The following is a 20628-nucleotide window of genomic DNA, read 5'->3' as shown; positions in this document are numbered from 1 at the left end:
CTCACATATTGCGTCACGGCAAGCCTCGTTCCACCAAGGAACTGTGGGGCGCCGGGGCAATTCGGAGGTGCGAGGTATTGAACGTTCCGCAGCTGTAAGAATAACGTCGGTAATATGTGTGACCTCATCGTCGACGCTAGTAAAGTGACGGTCATCGAATGTCGCTAGAGACGAAATAAGTGTCCAATCGGCTTGGGCAAACTTCCAGCGTCTCGGGCGCATATATGGCAGTTGTGGCTGCAATCGAAGGACACATGGAAAGTGGTCACTCGAGTGTGTATCAGCAAGAGCGAATCATTCGAAGCCCCGAGCTTGCGGAACAGTACTGACCGAAAGGTCCAAATGAGAGAAATTTGTCGTGGAGGCAGACGAAAATGTAGGGTTCCCAGTGTTGAGGCAAACAAGATCCGCTTGGTGTAAGACGTCTATCAATAGTGAGCCGCGCAGAGAAGGTTGCAGAGGTCCCCAACCAGCAAATAGGGAGGGTAGAATCTGACCAGGAAAATGAAGGAGATCAGCTCGTGCCATTGGTGTGGACGATGGAATGTATACAGTACAAAGAGAGAAGGTGTATCCAGAAAGGGAAAGACGGACAGCGACTGCTTGGAAGGAAGTAGTAGGATCGTAAGAGGATCGTCAATTCATCCCGATTGGCTAGAATGCCGCGGATATTCCAGTGCATAATGGACGTAGGGTGGACAGAAAATGAAAGAAAGTGAGCAATGTTGCCCTCAACTCGACGACTGCTCAGAGCTTGCGACCGACAGCGTGGAACGGCAGTTATCCGAAGGTAGAAGATCTTGATCTATAGGTTGTTCGGGAGCAGCTCCTGCCACCAGCGATCGGCCGGTTGATCGGCCGCCAGCTGTGCTCCTCAGCGACACAGAAGACGGCCGAGAGCGGTTACCGCTAGGTTGTGCTGCAGATGAGACACGCCGTGGCGGAGAAGGAGAGGAACTGGGTTTTTTATTAGCCTTCTTGAAGACAGGACGTAGAGAGGAACGAGGAACCGATGGTTGTGAACCTGGGGTACGTAAAAAATCTTCACGAGTATGCTCTTTTTTCGAAGTCTTGGTGTCTGACTTTTGGGCTCGAGATTTAGCAGAACCCGATGAAGGGTGAGCCATAGAGCTAGCAAGCGAGAGTGGGGAGGTTGAACAGGATATTTTGGCGCTGGCCGATCCGACAACCGTGGCGCTAAAGGTGGGACCACAAGTTTGCCTTGCTGCCTCGTTTGTTGGCCGAGGAGAGGCAAGGGGAGTGCTGTATTTACCTGTGTGAGGCACAGTGGGCTTAACAACTGGCGAATAACTTTCGAGCAGCAAAGGTCGACACCTTTTCCTTCACTATGATTTCCTGGATGAGCTTTTCGCCCATAAAAACGGGGCAATCACGAGAGTAAGCAGCATGGTCACCCATACAGTTGGTGCAACGAGGAGATGGAGGTGGACAAGCACCCGCATGGGCATCCTTGCCACACGTAACGCATTTGGCCGGATTGGAACAGGACTGGCTGGTGTGATTGAACCGCTGACACCGATAGCAACGCGTAGGGTTTGGGATGTAAGGGCGAACGGAAATGATCTCATAGCCCGCTTTTATGGTCGATGGGAGTTAAACTCGTTCATGTCAACCATTGTCTTCTTGATATTTGACAATCATTCAAACCCGTACATTCATGACTCGATGAACAGCCGTTAAGCCCTGGTCCGACAGGTAGTTTTGAAATTCCTCGTCGGACAATCCGTCGATGGAGCGTGTGTAAACGACCCCACGTGACGAATTTAAAGTGCGGTGCACTTCCATCCAGAAAGGGAAGGTGTGTAGCAATTTTTGTGCCTGGAAGGCACTGACTGTTTCTAACAACAAGGTGCCATTTTATAATCGGGATCAAGACTTTACAGGACCTATAACTGCGTCGACACCTTTCTGAATAATGAAAGGGTTGACCGTGGAGAAGTCTTGATCTTCTTCCGACTGAGAAAGAACAACGAACTGTGGCAACGATGAAAGAACTGTGCTTCGCTGAGACTCATTGAACTTATGCTTGTGAGCAGACATAGTAGATGATGAGGAAACCATTGCGGAAGTATCCCACATGATGACCGGCGTCTCTGATGGCGCGCTCCTTCCTTGTGGGGACTCTCTCTGAGGGCACTCCCGCCTTAGGTGATTGTTCACACCTCAGGTCACACCTCCCGAGAAACGGACGGAGGGACCAATTGGCACATTTGGAAGGTATCAGCTTGGGTAATGACCCCTCCCTAGGCCTGGCCTTTACCAGGGAGTACGTACATGTCCTACCTCTCTACCCGGGGCGGGGAATTACGCGTTACCCCGTCACATGCGACGCATGGGAATGCATGGGTCGGGCTTCAGACACGCACAGGGAAGAAGAAAGAGAAAGGGAGGTGCAAAGAAAAGGAAAGGAAAGTAGACAGGTCTCAAACGCCACAGCGGAGAAAGGGGTAAAGAGGAGAGATAAGGAAAAGAGTAGGATAAAGGACGGACAAAGACTTGCCAGCAGAGAAAGCGAAGAAGAGAGACTGTGGTACGGTTTCGATCGTCTGTCTCCGTACGTAGGCAGTGAACATACTCCCAGAAGGGGAGAAAGGGAAGGAAAGAGGCGGAGGTGAGAGGGGGGCGAAGATGCGGGATGGGGAAGGATGCGGAAAAGGATGGTATGCAGCCTGGAAAGGAAGGAGGGCCACATTAACTCGGGGTCCCGTGATCGCTACTCACGTATCCACAAAAGATTTGTGGACCCACTGGGGGGACTCACAAATTATTGAGCCCCACAGTTATTCCAATGAGTATTGTGAATACCATATGGTGCCAATCCCATCCGCACAGATGAACTGTATGTTATGATGCAGCAGCTCTCATGAAATCTCTGTAGACTGCTTTATGGGATTGGTGCGGCTCCACAAATGGTCAGACACACTAATTCTCTATCGAGATAACATTTGAGACCACACTATGCACACCATTAGCCCGCCACTGGGTGGCATCTGCATCTACGCAGTACTTGCACATCTTTGATATGAGTGCCAACAACCTCCACATTCTGTGATCCATTCACTTCATCTTTGATTAGGCCAATAACCTACTTGTTTTCTGGTATTATTAGAAAAGGATTATTACCTGCGTGTCCAGAAGTGTTAAGTTCTTCACTAATATCTAATTATTTCACATGGATCGATGCCTTTAACCCAGTAGATTAAACTGACTACATCCATACAATGGGATTGACGAATTTTGGCTTCGCAAACTCATACTGAAAGGAGAGGTCCACAACACACATACTAATCTAGACAGGCTTCATGGACTGCACTGGAATCTAGGACATATCTACCGTCTTTCATTAACATGGAAATCCATGGCAACATTTTCAAACAAATTTCGGGCTTGCTGCTGGTCGTCGTTCAATACTTCGCACGATATTTCAACTGGGCAACTGCCAGAGATCTTCAGGTGAGCCGTCGCAGACAGTCTGCGACGGCTCATCTGAAAATGACTGGCAGATGACGAGTTAAAATATCGTGCGAAGGATTGAACGACGACCGGCTGCAAGCCCGAAATTTGTTTTAACAGCCAATTTACCGGGAAAATTTTAAAGTTCACATGGCAACATTGCTCGGAGTAGTTTCTGCGCGTGATTCTAACATATTCCATACCAAATCTGTGGCATTACTTGAGGTTTCTACAGGGCAGAATGTAATGCTCTTTGTTCCCCAGCCGTGTCCAGAGAGCCCAGGCCCACTAAAGGCTCCATACCGAAGTTGTTAATATACTGGCACCTGACTGTTCATCATGGTTAAAGAAAGATCCTGGTCTTAGAACTGGCGGATCTCGCCCACGAGCAACATCCCCACCTGGTTCACGGATCTTGTCCTTCATTCTGGCAATTTCTCCTTCACACATCCATCGGGACTCTGGAAATGGCTGGCTCTGTTATGCGGCAAACCCACAGAGGTGGTTTACATCTAAGTAAATGATGTTAGATAAATCATTAGATCGCCTGTACTGCTCGTCACTCATCCATGGGTTTTTCGTCTTGCAGTACTGTGCAGTCACTGGTAAAGTTTCCCACGAATTCTGCATTCATAGAAGAGCAAGAGGTCAATACCAGTCAACCTTTCAATGCTGACATATTGCGTGTACCGAATCCCACGAAAGCCCTGGCATGACGAAATAGAAAGCAGAATCCAGAGACTATGTTCTCAGGTAGAACTACTCTAAAATGTACGTGAGGAAGCATACATCGGTATTCGTCTATAATCTAGCATATTCTCCTAAACAATGGACTCCAGACAAACATTCCCATCTCGCACATCCTCCACTTCCATTATTGCAGTGCCCATTAGTATACTGGACAGTGTGGTTATGTCAGGCAATGCGGTTTCATAGAGCGTCTCCAACAAATCCAGGATTTCATGTGGACAGACCCCTTCTCTATCACAAGCTGAAATCTTGCATCATTGGAATATGTGGTCTGGTGATACGCATGTCTTCCTGAAGCGAAGACTCTGAAGAGACACGTTCATGAGTCAAAGCGGTTCTAGGAATCAAAGCAATATATTTGATGTGGTTCTCTTGGAAGACGAAATGTTCTTTTCAATGGTAGCAGGAATGACTAACCTTATCACATTTCAACCCAGAATCAACCAAGTGTTGAACGAGGAAGTAGGCATCACGCCTACTCATATTGTGAAAGAAGATGGATACGAGCATGATAGTTGGCTCCAAGTTGCATTAGTTGTGAGATGCACTGTGGAACCTCCCCCATATATCACATTAATGTGTCCTCCTTCTGAAAGATGTTGCCAGTAAAAGGAAGAGGATGAAACTGGACTTCCTCCATTAAGTAGATCATAGATATGTAAGCATGTATCGAGGTGTACATTGCTGAATACATTACCTAACCCTCCTTCCTGAATTGTTAAAAAAGTGATTGAGTAAGACTCTTGATACACTTCCAAACCAGTCTGATGTTTGGCAGCCACTTCTCACCCAAATTTGGTTGATGGTCTTCTCTTCAACACCACTACTGTCTGTTGTTCGGTGCTCGAGCAGAGTGAAGAACTGTGTTACACTTCATGGAAGTATACCACAGGTAGTTACCATTTAAGAGAGCATCTTTTCCACAATGGCTACACAAGCATTATGGGAAGATGCAGGGTATTAGCAGTCCACATTCGAGGTACCAATGAACCTTTGTGAAATCCTGTCCCACAAGTGATAGCACCATAATATTTAAATGTAGTTACTGGGCTTATCTTGTAATCTTTAACAGGGTGGGCAGGGATGTAACTGTTGCTACATACAGAATAATGTCTAAGCCATGTCCGATGCAGTGTAGGTCAGTGACAGCGAATGCGACGGTCCGGGGTACAGCTGGCTTGCCGAACGAGTTGGTATCACCAGTGAGTAACACGATGATGGACCTGGCGGTAGTGGTGTTTGTAGGCACAGTTTCCGTTTCTTTTGCTTTAGGGCACAGAAACACCTTTTTCGTCTTTGTGTTTTACAGTTCAGACACGGGCGCATATAATCCTGGGAGTTATAAACGACTAAACGTTAAGCCCAATCAGCGGAAGGAAAGACAGATAAAAACGTGGACTTCGAGAAAGGTCCATAAAATACGCCCTAGAGACAAAGGCGGTCCTGAATTAAATTTCTGAAGATTAAATTTTCTTCTCCATTTATCTACGGCAGAAAAACAAAACGCTGTTGGCAGCCCATAAGTCGTTCGCTAAAACGGCCGATAACTCAGACAGCAAACATAAATGAGAATGCAGGGAGTTAAAAAGGAAAAACAAGGGCATTCCATAAGGAATAGGACAGTGGTGGGACCATCACTTAGTTTGCGATGGCTAAAAATATAGTGCCCAATACGCAACCTACAGAAGATGATGTCTTTCTGGCGAGAAAGCCGAGTGAAGGTCCAAGCTGCTGGAGCATGTTTAATTCCCCATGACCTGTGGAGATGCTGAAGTGACACCTACTGCAGGCAGACAGCAACGCCAGAGGACGGTAAGAATTTGCACAACGACCTGCAGAGAATTGATGATTGGTGCAGGGTCTGGCAGTTGAACCTGAACATAAATAAATGTAACATGTTGCGCATACATAGGAAAAGAATCCACTGCTGTAAAACTACACTATTGATGACAAACAGCTCGAGACAGCATCTGCCGTAAAATAACTAGTCGTAACTATCCAGAGCGACGTTAAGTGGAATGACCATATAAAAGAGACATGAAAAAAAAAAGAAAAAGAAAAAAAACAGACACCAGACTCTGTTTCATCCGAAGAATCTTAAGGAAATGTAGCGGATCCCCGAAAGAAGTGACTTCTAAGCCGCTTCTTCTCCCGATTCCTGAGTATTGTTCATCTATCTGGGATCCCTATCAGGTAGGACTGATAGAGCAGATAGCGAAGATCCAACGAAGAGCGGTATGTTTCGTCACCGGATCGTTTAACTAGCGAGGGTGCATTAGGGAGATGCTAAACAAACTCCACTGGCAGACGTTAGAAGAAAAGCCTTGTGAATCGCAGATGGAGTTACTATTTAAATTACTGGACAACAGTTTTCAGGACAAGTCGGACAACATTTCACTGCCCCCACATCGATGTCTCGTACGGATTATGAGGAGAAAATTGGAGAAATTAGAGCCACGCACTATTCGCGAGTGGAACAGGGCTGCAGGGATCAGATAGTGGTACAGAAAGTGCCCTCCACCGCACACCATTAGATGGCTTTTGGAGTATGATGTAGATAAAAGATCATATGAGGAACTGGAAGAACTAGCAGGCCAAGGAATGAGGACTGAAGCTGTGGCACAGCAGCGTCAGCACCTCGTTTCCTATCAGACCGATGTAACCAGAGACCCACATAAACATCATAGTGGCTCCATCAAGAATGAGCAAGTGAAACCATTCCTGGACTCATTGCACTAAGGGATGAATGGTCTACAGCACATAGAGGCTCTGTAGGGCACAGAGAATAGGAGCACATGCAGCGATATAGGCTTTTGAATAATGTCGTGTACTGATACAGGCTGAAGAGATCTAATGTAAATTCTGAGCAGTGTTCCAGAAGCTGATACTGAAAAACGTCACCGCCAGTGACGAAGGCACTCTCGACACCAAGGTCAGTCTGAGAACTATCAGTATACTTAAGTTTCTCCGCACAGAAATTCGCCTTGGTACCTTTGAGAATATAGGGAGTCTGGAGTAGTGTCCTACTTATGAGAGTAGAGGGAGTCTGGAAGAGAATGAACTAAGAGTTGAATACGGGAGTAGTGGGGCAACCTTCACATCAGGCCACTTTGCATTGTTGCCAAATTTATTCAAGATGGTGGCGATGACATAATCCAAGATGATGTCATGTAGACTTGGCAACATCGCAGGATGTCATCCAAGATGGCGGAATCGGGAATAGGCTAATTGTCCTACTTCCACTAACCTAACCTCAAGAAAGAATCGCGGGAATTTTGAATTTTGGCAGGAAAATTGCCCACTTCTGGAGGTTTGGGTTAGTGGACATAGAAGAATAAATGGCGGTAAGTTTGAATTCCTACAGGATAATGCATGCAAAAACCATACTTGGCTTTATTATTATTTATTATTATTTATTATCATTCATTATTATTTACTATTATGTTCATTTATCATTTATTATAATTTATTATTGTTATTAGTATTGGCCTACCTCCACTAACATAGAAAATCGCGCCAAGTTCAGTCATTTGTTGTTATTTATTCAATACGCCTGAATTTGGCGGCAAGAAAGACATTTCCTTGACAACCATAACAAAAAATCGGTCACAAGTTCAAATTCAAACACGATAATCGGTCACACATACTAAATAGGCCACCTCCTCGTACTAAGTATGAATTTTCTCGCAGTCACCTATTGTTTCAGTCATAAGCTATCAAAATCTCGTCAAATATTAATAATAATAAACTGCACTTCCACCAATCTAAGTCAACTCCTGTGAAATAGTGGGAAATGAACTGAGGTCTTTATTTCAAACAGTACGGACATCACTAGTTTTCCAACATCACATCTTTGAGATCGCAGCAGCATCCACCGTGCTCGCTACAAGGTCTGGAGTCCAGCTGTGTGTTAGTTCATATCTCAGCCACCCGAGGACGTCGCCGTGACGTCATTTAAGATGGCGGCAGGAAAGTCAATTGGGTCACGTCCAAGTTTGAATTTTCGCGGTCACTTATGCTTCCGCCGCTCAATTATTAAAATCGCGGCACTTGTACTAACCTAAGTCACCAGGTGGGGAAATGACTCTTTATTTCAGTCATTACGGTCATGCTGGTGTGTCCCAACTGACTTCTCCATGTTCACACAGCGAACTCCAGAGCGCAGCTGACTTACCCGCGGCCGGCTGAGCCCGCTCCACCGGCAGCTCCCTGGGCGGCTGACGTCAAGCGACCAGCGGTGCCCGCACAGCCCCTGGCCAGTGCGCCAGGTAGGTGGCGAGCGGCGCCTCTGAGTCCAGCCACAAACGGTCAGCCGCACTCGCCTCAGAGTCCAGCCGGCTACGTAAACATCGTTCCGCGCTCGCGAGCACTTAACGCTGGAGAGGATGGAACCTGTCGACCGCGTGCTGGACAAAGTACATGTTCCATTCCAAATTTATTTTTCTGAACAGGTTCGAACCTGCCGATACCTACCTCACACAACCGCCTCAGATGTTTGGGAAGTTCTATCACGTCAGTTAACTGATCACCTGATTCTCATTATTCAGCCCACATGCTTCGATTATCTAACCCAGGATCTTGGCGAAAACACTCGTCCGTACACATGAGCCATCGCGCCCACCTAGCTTAGTACCTCCGCAAGTGAATGTAACAAAGTCCGCATGACTATTTAATTAATCTGATCAATTAATTAACCTGTCTGATGCGGAAAACTGCCACGTCCACCTAGACTTGGAATCAATTTTCGCCATTGCCACACCCACCTCGACTTGAAATGAAATAGTTGAAGTCCCTACCGACCACCACGTTTCATCGACCCATGTTCGTTGGCTAACATGTTAGTAAACGGAAGCAAGCATTAGTACGTGTACTAACCCACATTAACTTAAATCACATTCTGTCTATACAAATAAGCCAAGCTTCAATTCTGATGGTCAGTTCGTGTTTCCTACCAAACACAAGAAAATTGTGGCAAACGAAGCCACTAACCTAAGTCACCTGTGATGACTCAAAATCGTCTGCTTTGCCTCTCACACCTCACGAGCGCGAGACCGCCCACATCACAGTCTGGACCTTTATATTCGCATCGGACATACTCCTCTATAAATATTCTAGCTAAACTATGACCCTAATACTGTTGTTCAATCCACACGGCCTAGCTCATGGCCTGAGCACACCACCAGTACTTAAGCCGAGAACATTGCTCGCCCCCATGTTTAGTTAACCGCTGAGAGATGGAGATATGCTGCAATCACATCCCTCGCGCTCTCGTAGCTACTCGCCTCAGCAATTCGATCTAACAAACCCTCCAAATAGTAAAAATAATAACCAACTCTCTCATATTCTATATCGTCCCACAAATACTTAACGTACATTTTATTTATGCATCGAGTATACCTATCACTCATACAAAAAACACTCGCCCTGATATACCTGGTGTCATGTTGCACAGCCGGCAGACAAGCAAACAGCTCCTAATTTCAGTGCACAATATCGAACTGCTCCTAAATAATGCATTACACATAACTCTAAACATCATCAGTACCCTTAATCTGTCCAAATAGCCATAGCAAAATAACTCAACAGACGCGCGCAATCAACCTGTCCCACACTAAGTCACACGTCCGACAGCTCTCAATTCGCTCAAAGGCCTCTGTTCGACCCCTCAAACATGACTTGATGACAGCCGCATTCACAACTAACACCTGAGAAATTCATATCACCTACACGCCGAACATGACTATCCAAGCCAGGCCACGCGAGTCGTCTGTCACCGTCCTAACTCAGTGCGGTCCAGCACACATGTTAAGGCCGCATTCCATTGCTTGCCGGCCTATATGCGACACATCTGCGCCTTCACGTCTGTTGTCAGAATAGCCGAGAGCGAGTTACACACGCACACGCACACGCGCGCGCGCGCTCCCGCGCGCGCGCGCTTCCTCTCTACTCATCCCATAACATAAGCAATTTACAATCCGTTATATACAAACCCTGCACAATGTAAGCCACATTAAATTGGCAATACCCATTACATGCCCCAATTTTTTCCATTCCTAAGGAAGCACTGTGAACCTGCTCTTTCTTTCTACACGCGTCACACTCAGCGGTAATCAGCCCTTCTACATCAACGGACGGAAGTCCCTCTCAGAACTGTTCCACAAATTCGGCGATCGCTTCCCCTCAAATCCTTGCCTGCTCGCTTTTTTTCTACAAACTTATCCAGACTCATAGATTAAAAGAACACACCAATTTTTTTTTCTGAGTACAGCATCCTTTAAGCCACTGAATAACTAGAAACAAACTGACCAAAAAATTATATACATTCTCTCGAATACCGAAGTCGTTGATCTCATTATACAGTTAAATCTTACGATCGCGGTCTCATTTGATTGGCATTCCACAATGAGCTAAGTATCGGAAATACACTCTCTTGACCGCAATTACTCCGGAAATATCTCTACCGTCCTTACGACTTCCTCTCCACTCGTCACCTAACAACATCAATATTAACTTTACAGTGCAGTATATACAAACGCTACACAATGTAAACCACATTAACTTCACAATACAGTATATACACATTTGACACAAGACAGTGCACTTACCAGTATCTCTCTACAGCATGCGAAAAAACAATCCCAATCCTACCGCGTCTATATACATCAATTGATCATATACTATCCCCCCGACTGTGTGTAATTACTTATCTCCATGTATAGGAAATTTCCCACATCCCATAGACATCAGAGTAATATACAACCGCTATAAACACCTAATTTAATGCATCTTTTACTTAGGCGGCGATATAGAAAATTATGGTTCGAATATTTATTTTATTTTCAACGTCTGTAACAGAACATTGGTCCCTAAACTGCAAAACGAAACCATCACGAATTTTTACAAAGTGATGATTGTTACTTTGTAACTTTATGGAAGTGAAATTTCGGTTACCACGAAAAAAACAACTAGATTATCACGTTCTTGACTCATATTTGCTGCGAACATTGTAATATTACTGATGTTAGGCAAATTATATTATATACAACTAGCGTTTGCTGACATAAACAATGATTACAAGTCAATCAAATAAGCGACGGTAGTGTGACGAGTGAGATGCACAGTAAAAGATAAAGGTGCACTTACTCTGTCCAAGGCATTTTTATTGGTAATGGTTCCCATGATTGATAGGACAAAGCAATGTTGTTCTTTATCCACATCCGATTAATTATTCGCCGTGTCCACTTCCTAACTTCCTGTGCTTCATAAATGAATTTGTCGGCTATTTTCTTTCACTCGCGGCCGTTTTTTATCCAAAATACGGAAATGAAGATACTGTTGGAAAATACCAACATGAGATAGTACGCAGTATCAACTGAAAATATATCACCACGCTTGCGAGGACGTAGGGCAACGAATTACCAACAAGAACATCCAACGGGTGAGTCGCACACGCTTTAACGGCACGTCAGCTCAAAAGATTCTTAATGAAACGCAATTAGATACAAAATAGTAGCAACAGTGATTGAACCGTTGCACTTCGAAATGTGTATGTCATGAAGGAATTTTGATAATGACAAATCACCTCTTTTCATTTCATCTGCACTACTGGCGATCAAAATTGCAACACCAAGAAGAAATGCAGTTGATAAACGGGTATACATTGAACAAATAGAACTGACATGTGATTACATTTTCACGAAATTTGGGTGCATTGATCCTGAGAAATCAGTACCCAGAACAACCACCTCTGGCCGTAATAACGGCCTTGATACGCCTGGGCATTGAGTCAAATAGAGCTTGGATGGCTTGTACAGGTACAGCTGTCCATGCAACTTCAACATGATACGACAGTTCATCAAGAGTAGTGACTGGCATATTGTGACGAGCCAGTTGCTGGGCCACCATTGACCAGACGTTTTCAATTGGTGAGAGATCTGGAAAATGCACAGGCCAGGGCAGCAGTCGAACATTTTCTGTATCCAGAAAGGCCCGTACAGGACCTGCAACATGCAGTCGTGCATTATCCGGCTGAAATGTAGGGTTTCGCAGGGATCGAATGAGCGGTAGAGCCACGGGTCGTGCACTTCCGAAATATAACGTCCACTGTTCAAAGTGTCGTCAATGCGAACAAGAGGTGACCGAGACGTGTAACCAATGGCACCCCAAACCATCCCGCCGGGTGATACGCCAGTATGGCGATGACGAATACACGCTTCCAATGTGCGTTCATCGCGATGTCACCAAACACGGATGCGACCATCATAATGCCGTGAGCAGAACCTGGATTCACCCGAAAAAATGACGTTTTACCATTCGTGCACCCAGGTTCGTCGTTGAGTACACCATCGCAGGCGCTCCTGTCTGTGATGCAGCGCAAGGGTAACCGCAGCCATGGTCTCCGAGCTGATAGTCCATGCTGCTGCAGACGACGTCGAACTGTTCGTGCAGATGGTTGTTCTCTTGCAAACGTCCCCATCTGTTGACTCGGGGATCGAGACGTGGCTGCACGATCCGTTACAGCCATGCGGATAAGATCCCTGTCATCTTGACTGCTAGTGATACGGAGCCATTGGGATCCAGCACGGCGTTCCGTATTACCCTCCTGAATCCACCGATTCCATATTCTGCTAACAGTCATTGTATCTCGACCAACGCGAGCAGGAATGTCGCGATACGATAAACCGCAATAGCGATAGGCTACAATCCGACCTTTATCAAAGTCGGAAACGTGATGGTACGCATTTCTCCTCCTTACACGAGGCATCACAACGTTTTACCAGCCAAAGCCGGTCAGCTGCTGTTTGTGTATGAGAAATCAGTTGGAAACTTTCCTCATGTCAGCACGTTGTAGGTGTCGCCACCAGCGCCAACGTTTTGTGAATGCTCTGAAAAGGTAATCATTTGCATATCACAGCATCTTCTTTTTGTCGGTTAAATTTCGCGTCTGTAGCAAGTCATCTTCGTGGTGTAGCAATTTTCAGGTCAGTAGTGTATTTACGAATTGCGTAGCACACACAACCACACAATATCGACCCTCATTTCCAGCAAAGATATAATAACTACCCAGTGTCTCAGCATCTTTGCATGTCTCTCATTATAAGTAATATCGCTGAATGTAAGTTCCAAAGTCGCTGAGTCCATATTAAAGGCGTTTTATGAAAGCGGAGCGGTGGACACCGCATCCGAATTCTGTAGCTTCTAAACTGTGCGCTTTCCACTCCTACGTATCTTGCTGAAACCGTGTGCAACATACCACTTACCTTTCCGTACTCGAGCCACGGCACGTAGTGCGGCTTCCTCTTTACCTCGGGCACAGCGACATGATCACTTCCGACACGCTCCGTCATCTTAAAGCGACTGTAGGGATGCGTTTCAGCGGTTAAGAGCTTAGTGATCGTCAACTGCCTTTCATTGTTGCGTGTGCCGTGGTTTCTGCAATATAAATGACTTCCTGTTCTATCTTTACATGTAGTCAACTAGGCACTGGATATCAGAAGCTGTTGATTCGGAAACTTCATTTTTGTGTGATAACCACGTGTTTCATCTCACTTACCTGATGTGCTTCCTTTGAGAATGCTATACGCCTACATCACCTAGGAGCTTACGTCACCCCTTACGAATAGTGTGAGGTAAAGTCATTAAACTAAATGCTTTCTGATCACAAAGCTCTGAGCAAAAATAGTCAGTCATACATACATATTAAATATATCGCAATTTCTGATCAAAAGCAACAATAATTCCAATTTTCCTTTCATGGAAAAAACTTACCGTACTTCACAATTTGTACTCATCATTCCACAAACGACCACTAGAAGTGAAGATAGCCTTAATTACAGCTATTCCCATTAGAATTTGCATTTCGCAAATATTAAGCCGAATGCTTGTAACAAACGCATATGAGAGTCGGTACAAGTGACTGTATTGTCTTTTGACTACAAAACGGCAAAAAACTTTATGTTTTGCCCATGAACGGCAGTAAAGTGCAAAATTTTCATAACAATTTCTGCTGTCGTCCTGCAGGAGAAGTAGTGGATGGTATATAAAGAAACGGTTATCTTTTATGATTGTTGTTTCACGTCACCCTAGGCAAGTAGAAGTTTCTAAAGATCACTGCTGTGCCGATTTATGAAAAATTATGTACGAAAATTTCTGTATTCCTGTCTGCTACGAAACTTGTATGAAGATTACTACAGAAAAGTGTTGGTAATTTTACAGCGCCACTTCCTAATGATACGATTCACTTAAATTGCAGCTGAACTAAAACGGTGATAGTATTATTGGCCAGACACTTTTTGTTGCTGAATGTGCATCCTGTGTATTTGTCCACATGACTATTAGCTTTCATACACTACCGAGATATCACTTACATTCTACCAATTGATGCCTTTCAGTAATTAATGGTTAGATCTACCGTGATTATGCAATGCTGGTGTAATGATTATAAACTGGCTTCACTCAGTTACTTTTTCATTCTGATGCCAATTTTTTACTATTCGCTGAAGCCGTCAGGGTGAATTTTTATATGAATTCTCTAGGAACCTCATTATTTACATTAAAGGTTTCGCTACCTGTATCCTGTTGTTATTTTCGCCAGTTGCGCAATTAACTGAATCACCATGTTCTGTAAGAGCAGTTCTATCAAAAAAATTAAAAATAAAAGAAAACAAGAATGACGGTGAGACTTAGTGCTTTGTACCGCACCCTTGTTAAGTAAGTGACGGTAGCCAGAAGACAGCTTCAGACCATGAGTCACGGTTACCGCATGACAGGTACACTCTGATGCAGTAGCTAGATGCAAGTCGTTACGACTGTCGCCGAAAGGCGTCAGCTTCTTACGGACTACGAAATTAGCAAGTAGTTTAAACATATTTTGGAAACAAAACTGTAGTTATTATGCTTATTACGACTGTCATTAATTATTGTTGATTTGTTTGTTAATATGAATGCCTGTGTGAATCGGAAGTAAGATATTAAATGAAAGTACACGTTAACGTGAAAACTGTGATGGTACAGAAAAGGTGAACTATACTCACAAGGGAATTTTGTAATGTACAACTAGCTTGGTTATGGGGTTGGGAAAACAAGAAACACATATCGATAATTCTGTTATTGTACCCTCCGTTAGAAAGGTGATCCTAAAACAAAAACAGAGAGAGGGGGGGGGGGGGGGGGGGCGCAGTACACCTCGATGTCTACAACTGTCCTGCCTCACTGATTTTCCGTGTAAGACCTCTGCTACACTTTTGCTTCACGTTTAGCTTCTTGTTCACACTTTATTACAGTTTTAGAACAATTTACAATGAAAAAATTTACTGTCTCGATAACATTTTACAATGAAAAAGGCGAGGGAGAGTATTATGAGGAATTGTCGTCGTGTAAGGGTTTCCTGATGAGAGTTGCAGAAGTGGATCACTTGCCCATTGATTCCAGGGACGTTAAGTAGCGAGAAGAAGATCGTGAGTGGCCATCTTCTGCACGTGAGCCGCACGTGCAGAAGTTCCGCACAACTGAACGACTGTGTCGTCACCGCTTTGGCCTAATTTTAGCTGGTAATCACCTAATGCTTCTTCTTGTCCACAGTCGATTCGTCTATATGATCATCACGGTGAAAGATTGAGAAGAATGACATTTTTGGAGTGCAGCACGCCAGTGTGGTCTGGGCACTGACTCCGATCATGCTGCTGGAGACTGAGCGGCCGGTGGTCCCATTGAGTGCCTGAGGGATTTTCTTTTCTGTTTTCCTAACCGTTCCAATCAGGGTCATCTCGTCCTTGTGTAGGAACGTAGTGGCCAGTGGAACGCTAATGTACCAGTTGTCCGTCGTTAGGTTTCTTCCCGATCCACATAACTTGGCTATGAGGCATGCATTCACATCAGAAGGGGAGTTGGTCTTGCGGAAAACTCCGTCAGGTTGCTTTCCAGCGTACACCTTCGTGCAAGAAGTGTAGAGCACCTCGGAATCGCACATGGCGAAGGTCTCGTTGCCGTTCTTGTCCGTCTTTGTCGGAATGTATTGAGTGACAGAGCATCGCCCACGGAAACTCTACAGTATCTCGTTGGTCGTAACGTTGCTGCGAGGATGTAACTGTCCTGGCAGTTCTTCACTGAGACCAAACTGATCCCCAATACAGGCAGGCAGAGGGTAGTAATGTTGCCCCTCATCTCGGCAAATCACCCCGGTAGGTCACAGAACAAAGGGGTGGTTTCATTGACGCCTTTATGCCAGCCACTGGGGCCTATTTGTGGGGATTCTGAGTGTCGGTGTGTCTGAAATATTTTGCCGGCCACTCTTTAGGAAACGGGGGGGGATTTCAGCTCTGGGTGTCGCGCTTCTGACTCCGTCGCAGACTCGCCAATGAGAGAACATTTGTGAGTGGACAGTTGTGGGTAAGAGAGGGCGTGTCGCCTTCCTCACGGTGGCATTGGGCAGAACTGTGGCGAAATACGGTGCCGACGCGACATCATTAGTCCAACTGACAGCTCACTAGAACTTCTCAGCTGCGGCCTTCTTTCTGCATGTGTCAGCACTTTGCTGTTTGAAGCACCGCCGAGCCCGAGGATAACGTCACTGGGCGAGGCGCTTTTGCACCATTACTGAGCAAGTTTGAAATTTGGCGTAAATGCGGATACAACCTTGGAATTGCAATGCGGTTTCGAAATAGTGATCATTCAAACTTATTGTGCAGTGTAGTCGCTGAGGAAGTAAGAGAATTTCGTGTGGCGTGTAACTGCTTAATGCGATGCATTAGCAAAGTTGCCCGAGATATGACTTGCTGTGTCATCAAGCTGAAAAGATACTGATCGTGCTGTCGGGGTGCATGGGTAGAATATTATTTGATTGCGCTGGAATGTTGTGCCTTTGGACGATCATCTTTGTGAGACTAATAATTAGTTACTTCTTCAGTAACGATCTCAAACTTTTTCAAGATTTTGGGGCCAGTCAGTTTATCTACAGCGTCCAAGTTCTTCGCATGAGCCGAGATTTGCCCAACATATGTTCCTAATATTTAATCTCCGGCTGTAAACAAAACTGAAACACTATCCGGTCACAATCTATGAAGAGTGACCAAGGAGGCTGAATACTACAGGGTACCGCCAGACCGCACACTGCACAGTTAACAATATAACCTATCCAGGTATTTGACTTTGTGCCCAAATCTCACCTCGATTATTCTCCTGACATTGCGACGAGCAATATTTGACTTTTTGTCCAAAGTTTCGCAACAGCGTTTCGCGACAAGAGTTTTTTTTTTTCCCCCCTCCAGTGATTCCCGTTTCTGTTCAAGGACCATATCTCCAACACTCGCTTCTTTAAGACCGTACCAGTGACCAATCTACAGTATCTCTAAGGCATGGTTGGGATCTTAGACACTCGGGTAGAGCTCAAGAGTGTATCGCAGAAGTGCTGTGATTGCGGTGTCACATATAGATCATCTAAACAGTGCTACATTTCTCTGAATAAACAGAAGTCGACCATTCGCCTTTCCTGCTGCCGATCTCACTTACAAGCTCCGTTTCATATTACCTATCAATATTATGCCAAGATATTTAATCGACGTGATTGTGACTAGCAACGCAACAGGAATACTGTATTCGAAAAGTACAGTATTTTTATCCCTTCTCATCTCGGTACACAAACAATTTTCCGCGTGTAGAACAAGCCGTCAGTCGTGACATCAAGTAGTACGTCTATCCAAGTCATCCACGCCTCCGTCAGTCCCTTCGCCACGGCACTTCTCCTGGACCGGAGCGTCCTCAGCAAACAGGGGCAGACCGCTGCTCACCCTGGTCCTCACTAGCAGCAGCGGTTTCCCTGCTCCAGCCAGCACCGTCTCTTCACGCTATCCAATTACCCAAAGTACTTCGGATCCACAAGGTAGTAACACTTCAATAAACGGCTTTTCTCTCCATCGTTCCAACCATTTCATTTCAGTACAAATGCTCGGCATGTCATTCGAGGAAAGTGAGGTATTACATTTTCTGCAGCGCAAATCATTTGATGTCGAGAACAGCTATTTAACGACCCTGGTTATTTACGTAAGAGAAAATCCACAGGTCTGACTCGTTCAAGCTAGTGAGTGCATTCAACAGAGTTCTGCGCGTACTACACAGACGTATGAGGGCATCCACGTACAACTTTGCGCTACGTTTTACGATTGCGTTTCTGATACAAGTTTGAAGTGATCCTTACTCTAGTTTCAATATTGCCGCCACCGGTTGCAAGTCAAACACAGAATCGATATGCAAACGCATCTCACACCTCCTATCTTGTCAGGACTCACTTCATTCCCCCTGGTTACTACACAGTATCCGCAATAAGCCCAAAGTAGTTCACCGGAAAGGCACATTGACCGATTCGTTCTCAAATCTTTACACAAACAGGATCAAATACCGTCAGATCAAGTTGTTCCGTAAGCCAACTTTGCAATTCGAGGTACCTACGCGACTTTCAGTCGAAGCGTTGTTGGGAAGATCGTAGTTAAAGTTATTTTCTTGTCGATACAACAAGGAGTGAAGAACTTGTGTTTCTACGAAGATATATTAATTAATAATGGACCAAACGCAGGGGAGTGGAGGGGGGGGGGAGACGAGAGGCACTTTATGCACGCCTTTTCGAAATATTGCTATCTAGCAATTTACTAGACTTGTTTTGACATTGTCGACTGGAATACTCCTAGTCTACACCTTTCTCTCTTTCAAATTCTGAATGTGGCAGGGGTAAAATACAAGCAGCGAAAGGCTATTTACAATTTGTACAGAAACCAGATGGCAGTTATAAGAATCGAGGGACACGAAAGGGAAGCAGTGGTTGGGAAGGGAGTGAGACAGGGTTGTACCCTCTCCCCGATATTATTCAATCTGTATATGGAGCAAGCAGTAAAGGAAACAAAAGAAAAATTCGGAGTAGGTATTAAAATTCATGGAGAAGAAGTAAAAACTAGGAGGTTCGCCGATGACATTGTAATTCTGTCAGAGACAGCAAAGGACTTGGAAGAGCAGTTGAACGGAATGGACAGTGTCTTGAAAGGAGGATATAAGATGAACATCAACAAAAGCAAAACGAGGATAATGGAATGTACTCAAATTAAATCAGGTGATGCTGAGGGGATTAGATCAGGAATTGACACTTAAAGTAGTAAAGGAGTTTTGCTATTTGGGTACAAAATGTAGACTCGCAATGGCAAGGAATGCGTTTCTGAAGAAGAGAAATTTGTTAACATAGAGTATAGATTTAAGTGTCAGGACGTCGTTTCTGAAAGTATTCCTATGGAGTGTAGCCATGTGTGGAAGTTAAACATTGGCGATAAATAGTTTGGACAATAAGAGAATAGAAGCTTTGGAAATGTGGTGCTACAGAAGAATGCTGAAGATAAGGTGGGTAGATCACGTAACTAATGAGGAAGTATTGAATAGGATTGGGGAAAAGAGAAGTTTGTGGCACAACTTGACTAGAAGAAGGGATCGGTTGGAAGGACATGTTCTGAGGCTTCAAGGGATCACCAATTTAATATTGGAGGACAGCGTGGAGGGTAAAAATCGTAGAGGGAGACAAAGAGATGAATACACTAAGCAGATTCAGAAGGATGTAGGCTGCAGTAGGTACTGGGAGATGGAGAAGCTTGCACAGGATACAGTAGCATGGAGAACTGCATCAAACCAGTCTCAGGACTGATTACCACAACATCAACAACAGTCATTTACTTTACATTTTAAAATTTTGAAAAAATTGTTTTTAATTAATTGTCCTACCAGATGACATTTTTTAAAAATTTTTCAGTGAACGTTAACCCAAAAATTTAAGCTGTAATTGTGGAAGTCATTTCTCTGATGTATTTTCAAGTTGTGAGTAAAATTCAAATTTGCCTTTATGCTCACTTAGAAAAAGTATTTAAGGAAGTACCGCCACATCTCGTTTGTAGTACACGTTACTGAAGGTGTGTTGTTATTGTTAAGTGTGCTAAGTGATGTTTCCAGGTTGTGGAGCCTACTTAACATCAGTATGTCTTTAAAAACTATGTTGCTGGTACAGCTCAAAAATAAATAACGAATTTCCATAATTATTTCGATTCTGTTTTATGGTGGACATTAAGTACGCCAAACCCGTCGCCCTTGGTAAAGCGCGTTATGGAAATTCGTTGGTATTAATAGTGCCAAATTTCTCACCAGATATGAGCTGTCACTTGATCGGAAGCCACATGAAGTGAGAGTTGTGCTAATGCCATAGTTTTGTTGTTTTGTTGTATTAACAAAGACGTGTTCGTACATTGCAAGAAATACAGAACCGTGGTCATTGTGTCAAGCAGGCACGGAAAGTGGCAAAATATATTTATTTAATGTACTGTAGCGTCATTCATTAATATCTTCAAAGTACCCAGATGTGATTACATATTCTTCTTATCAGTT

The 20628-nt window shown here is 44.5% G+C and overlaps 1 protein-coding gene across 1 annotated transcript in view; it reads right to left on the bottom strand.

Moving 5' to 3' along the window:
- The window catches only part of LOC126440361 (sperm protamine P1-like), a 78905-nt gene extending 65334 nt beyond the window's left edge, over positions 1-13571 (bottom strand). Inside the window, exon 1 of the mRNA XM_050090650.1 lies at positions 13485-13571. Coding sequence (XP_049946607.1) covers positions 13485-13571 — 87 coding nt within the window. The remainder of the gene's footprint in view (positions 1-13484) is intronic.
- Between the last annotated feature and the right edge of the window lie 7057 nt (positions 13572-20628).

The sequence above is a fragment of the Schistocerca serialis genome, unplaced genomic scaffold (assembly GCF_023864345.2).
Source record: "Schistocerca serialis cubense isolate TAMUIC-IGC-003099 unplaced genomic scaffold, iqSchSeri2.2 HiC_scaffold_1362, whole genome shotgun sequence".
NCBI classification, from domain to species: domain Eukaryota; kingdom Metazoa; phylum Arthropoda; class Insecta; order Orthoptera; family Acrididae; genus Schistocerca; species Schistocerca serialis.
The sequence above is the reverse complement of the archived record's forward strand: the minus strand, read 5'-3'. Positions and strand labels throughout refer to the sequence as shown.